General features: G+C 36.3%; 1 protein-coding gene across 1 annotated transcript; it reads right to left on the bottom strand.

Moving 5' to 3' along the window:
* Positions 1-3,872: 3,872 nt before the first annotated feature.
* LOC132171619 (ferritin-like catalase Nec2) lies at positions 3,873-5,554 on the bottom strand. Its single transcript, XM_059582989.2, has 3 exons — positions 5,244-5,554; positions 4,766-4,991; positions 3,873-4,358 (listed from the first exon to the last, which is right to left on the bottom strand). Exons 1-3 carry the CDS (start codon positions 5,549-5,551, stop codon positions 3,981-3,983), a joined length of 912 nt encoding a protein of 303 aa, XP_059438972.1. The 5' UTR covers positions 5,552-5,554; the 3' UTR covers positions 3,873-3,980.

The raw sequence follows: 5,554 nt of genomic DNA, 5'->3' as shown, positions 1-5,554 counted from the left end.
TTATATTTTAATATTAAAATATTAAATAATTTTAAATACCCATTTCTCATTTGACTATCATATTGCTGGTTGATGTGACGGTGTCCAATCATCAACCATAACAGCCGAGTGATATGAGTGCATTGAGCTAAGAGGTGACTATATAAATTTACTCTAAAATATTAGTTAAATTATTTAATTCACTCATTTTTAATGCCGAAAAATATGTGGCCGAGATTTGTTATAATTGTAAACATTAATATATATGATAATGATGTTACACTGAAATATATATTGTCAAAACCCAACTTATGCACGCAATCGTTTCAACCATATATACGATGAAGTTTCATATATATCACATCAGAGGCTGAATATAAGTGTAGGAATTTTATAGCGATATCCACGCACATGTTCCAACTTTGAACTTTCTAAGTTTAGGATTTTGTCGTGATTGGATATAAGCCAAACGTCGTGAAAATGTCCCACTAACAACCCATATTACAATGAATTAAACAATTTATAACTCCGTTGCCGGTGCATTGTTATTATTGGACGTAGAAATATCTGATTGGATATTATGATGGGAGTAATAAAAAAAGAAATATAATAAAAGAGAGAAAATAGAGTGGAAGCAGAGAATCAGTCGTGAGCTATATTTTTAAGCCATGTTTGGTTTGTGAAATAGACAACTGGAATGAAATGGCTATTTCGATGGAATAATCATTTTTTTGTTTGGTAAGGGCTTATTCGTAGGAATAGTTATTCCTTAACGAATGAAATATATTTTTCAAAAATTCTCATATTATTTTTTAGGTTTTTTTTTTTTTTTTTTTTAACGTAATTTTGATTTAATTCCAGTTAGAACATTTGTATTGTTACTAAACTAAGGAATATGAATAATTATTTCATTCTACTCTCCTTTATTCCCAGTAATAACTAGTCACTTTTCTAATGGAATATGCATTCTGCGAACCAAGCGAGTAGCATATTTAAAGAAAAATGCTACACATCTCAAATTTTTTTTTCCAAAAGTTGGTTCCCAAATGATGTGTCACCATCCCATGAATTGGTGACGCACTTCCCAAAATAATAAATCTCATAAGATGATGACACATTATTTGAGAACTAAATTTTGGGAAGAAAATTTTGGATGTGTAGCACTGGTCCTATTCAAATATTGAATTGATGTGTTATAATAGTCTATAAATAGAGGACCTAGGGGTGATAACAAGAAATCTAGACTAATAGGGTAAGAAATAAATCCTAGAATGAAACCTAATGATAGAGAATATAATAAGGCAACTCAAATTTTGGCCCAACCACCCCATGATGGTGGATTGGCCTCCCAAAAAAATAAAAAAATAAAAAAAGGAGGAAGGGGTGGCTGACTGGCTGCAGCCACCCCATGAGGGATGAGGGTGGTTCAGCCACCTCACTCTTTCCATTTAAGCGGCCAAACCACCCCTTAATTTTATTTAGAGAAATGGGTATCAAATCTTTTATCAAGATATAATCATTTGAGATGATGAAAACAATTAATAAAAAGAACCTTTGGATTTTTTTTTTTTTTTTTTAGAAAAAAAAAAAACAATATTTGTAATAATTAGAATGGGTACATTTGGTTTTTCAATTGCCAAAGTGAGGATATTTTCGGAAGATTTCGGTCAAATTTTGTTTTTCTATTCGTTCTATTGTACGTCAAAAGCTAATGGAGGGACCTTTTTTTTTTTCTTTTTTCTTTTTTCTTTTTTTCACAAAATAGTAATTTGATGTATCCAAGTGTCGCACTTGTTAATTCATGAAGCTTTTCTGAAAATGGCTAGTAATTCAGGAGGCTTAAATGTATTTAACCTTTAATACTAAATTAATCAACCTTTTGAATTTTCTGTCTCTTGGAGAATCTATAGAAATACACCTCAAGTACACCAAGTAGTAGGTTTTGGTTAAGATGGCCACAAAAAATGTGGTGCCTTTGATTATTAGTCAAAATGAAACCACCACATCAGGATTGCTGTTGAAATAGGGTTCCTTGATGAATAACATTCATACAACAATATGATTGCTAACATGAAAACAAAATATCGATCCAATGATGAATAACATGTCCTTCAAAACAGCTTCTCATGAGCAACATCTAATTATGAAGTGAATAAAGACATGGCTTCAATGTTTCATTACACGCTCTTTTTTTTTTTAATGATTTTATGATGGGGTAGCTCGACAAGGCAGGGCCCTTCAGACTTACCCATGCTAAGAAAACTTTGGATCCATGAATCACACCCTCAAAAATTTTCCTACACGTATCAGGGTAAATCGCTAACTTTTTACACCAGGTGGTGTGATCACAAGGGAGAGTTTAAACCTAGCAAGTCTTGAACTTGGGATCTAAGGGGTAGTACTCCCTAAGATCATATGCTTCAACCACCTAAGACCATAAGCCTCAACCACCACCATCCAAAGTATTCTTGAGCAGCATTGCAACAGTCATTGGGCCAACACCACCTGGAATAGGAGTTATCCATCTAACTACCTTGCAAGCAACCTAGAAATCAACATCTCTAACTAGCCTATAACTTGACTCTTCTTTTTTTGGCTGTATGAATGGTTCCTAGGTGGTTGATTCACCCTCTATCGGTTGATTTAGGGGTGGCCGAAGCACTCTACAGCTAAGAGGGGTGGTTCGGCCACCTTAGAACCAACAATTACCACTCCAAACAAAAACAATTTCTTGTTGTCATGATATAGGCCATTCTTTTTAAATGAATAGTCAAAATAAAAATGTATTGCACCGAATTTCAATCAAAAAACATTCGGATTATTAATAATGTAAGTTTTTGTTGGCCTAATTCGGTAATCAAAATGGTGCCCAAAAGTGCCAAGATTCATCATCCATGCAAGTGCCGTCCGGACGGGAAGTAAGGCCATCCAGACGCTCGAAGAAGTCAATTTTTCCCGAGAAATTCATTTGCAATCTTTTCAGCACTTCGTCCGAACGAGATAGAAAAACAAGAAAACTTGAGAGCTTCGTTTGCAATCTCGTCTGCACCCCGTTCGGACGCGTCGCGCCAAGAAGGCAAGTTAGCAATGAGGATTGGAGTTTTGCCCTAGGGCCGTACGGACGGCGATTGTCTCCGTCCGAACGGCCATGTGAAAAGTCATGCGTTGGTCGTCCTTTTTCATGCTTCGTCCGAACGGCCCATGTCCCCATCTGAACGCCGCGTACCTGTTATAGTTTTCAATGAATGTAAACTATGTCCTAGGTCTAGGGATTAAGGGGCTATTATAAATACATCTCTATAGAAAGAGAAAGGTACGAATTTTCACTCTAGAGAGTTCGTGAGAAGAATTGTTGTGAGCCTAGTTGTTTCTCTTAGAGGATCTTGTTCATTTGATTGTGTGCTTCAATTGAGAAGTCTATCGAAAAGATCCGGTAAAGGAGAATCACGTTGAAGAAGATTGTGAGCGAGCAGACAAGTTGGAGGCTTGTCAATTTTACAGAGTCAAGGTCTTTCATCAAGTTGTAAGTTTTCCTAGTGTCTGTAATCTCTGAATAACTTTTGATAGTGATTTTTTGAGTTTGGCTGCCTCGGAGAGGTTTTACTTTTAGATCAATTTCTAAAATGTTTTCTTTTCATCACCAAAATCATTGTGTTTGATTGATTTACTAATTTGATTATTTTGGTAATTGACTGTTTATAAATTGCTTCTATTAATTCTGCATATTGTGTGATATACACCTGCATCATTTTTCAAAGAATATCTTACCTCAAATGGAATGTTATACTTATAGGTCAAGTTTCTTTTTCGACCTAATAAACTTTTTCTTAATGAATAAACATGCACGTTATGTAAGTCATTTGTAATTAAAAGAACACGAACAGACGTCAACAAACCCCAATAACACGTTATTAAAAGTCCTTTATAATAATTTATTTTTTATTTTAACATGCATCTATTTATTCGTGCACAATAATTATAAAATTATTAATTATTATTTTCTAAGCTTTGCGAAGAAAGCTCTTTGCGATGTTTCCACCTCCACCATTAGGATAAAAGCCACCGGGTTTGTATTCGCTGCCAGTTCCATATACTATCTTCAAGATCTCTGGTGGCGTTCGAGCATATGAAAGAGAATTAGGATCAGCAGAGAGAATGTTGCTATTTGTACGGTTTTCAGCCCCAAGAGCGAGAGGTACTTCTATGCCTTCATCTTTGTTGCCACACATGGCCAACTTGTTTCTGAGCCCAGAGATTTTGTTTGTAAACTCTGCTACTGTTATGTTGTATGGCAGCACCTTCTGGTTGCCTCTCTCATATAGGAGTGTTCGTATAACTGCATCCTGTCCTGACTCCACACCCAAAAGCGATGCCACAAACTACCAAAGATGATTGATTAGTTATAAGGTGATATTTGCTTGATGGAAGAAAAGGGTTTAAAATTCTTTCTATTTTTGATTGTTTAGCCCAACATCAACTTAAAATGTTTTTAGTAGACCAAGGAAATAAAATTCATAAGCCATAAAATGGTTTACGCTTCTTATTTGCATAAACTATTTTCCACTGCTTTCTGACATCTTTAGACAGTCAATTGCGGGAGGACCCCTTATGGGGTGCTCTACCTGCTCGCACAAGTCTCGGGCAGCCCAAACACCTACCTAGATAAGCTGGCCCCCAAGGACCTTCTCACAATTGTCTGTCCAAATTGCAAGTAGTATGCTTTGCACCGAAATAAATAAATAAAAAATTGAGGTAAACAATAATTTAGAAAGAGAAAGTTTCTTACACTGAGAGAATTCTTGGTAGAAAGGTTTGGAATGGTGCCAACATAACCCACCAGTCCCACATAGGGAATCAAATAAGATGCTAAGAGATAGTGGACTGAGTTCAAGTAAGGGTCGAATGGAGGGCTCAATGTGAAACCAAATGCTTCATCAAATAGTTTTGCAAAATTTTGAGGGCTAAGATCCAACAACGGCCTTGAAAATCCTCCAATTCTTGTAATTATAGCCCTGACAAATCGATATCAAAGAGCATCAGTTTACTAATCATTTTATATATATATATATATATATATACATTTGGAATTTTTTGCTCAAATTGCTTCAGACAAAGTACAGGGCGAATCTGGGTGCTCGGGAAGTGAACCCCGTATGCACCTCGAGCATCGCATTCTCCTCTCTTATCTCTTGCCAGAATACAAGTAAGAATTCCAAAGAATCTCAACAAAAAATGGAGGTGATTATAAAGTAAATGAAAGTCACCTGATGTGACCAACTTCTTGATATCCGAATTCCTCAATGATCCGGCCAACTAGAGGGTCAAGATTGGCCTTCCTAGCACCGACGGGAGGTGGACCACCACGAGCAAAAGTTGGAGCGAAGCTGTCGAGCCCTTTACCAAGTGCACCACGCAAGAAAAACTCAGCTTCAAGGAATTCAAGGTTAAGAGCAAATTGAATCTGGTCAGTATCATTTGCTACAATTGGCCTACAGTAATTGACAGCACCAATCACTTGGCTAACTTCCAATGTAACAAGAAAGAGAACGATGGCGGAGAAAGCTTTGGCCATTGC

Source organism: Corylus avellana, chromosome 1, assembly GCF_965113065.1.
Source record: "Corylus avellana chromosome 1, dhCorAvel1.hap1.2, whole genome shotgun sequence".
Classification (NCBI taxonomy): domain Eukaryota; kingdom Viridiplantae; phylum Streptophyta; class Magnoliopsida; order Fagales; family Betulaceae; genus Corylus; species Corylus avellana.
The sequence above is the reverse complement of the archived record's forward strand: the minus strand, read 5'-3'. Positions and strand labels throughout refer to the sequence as shown.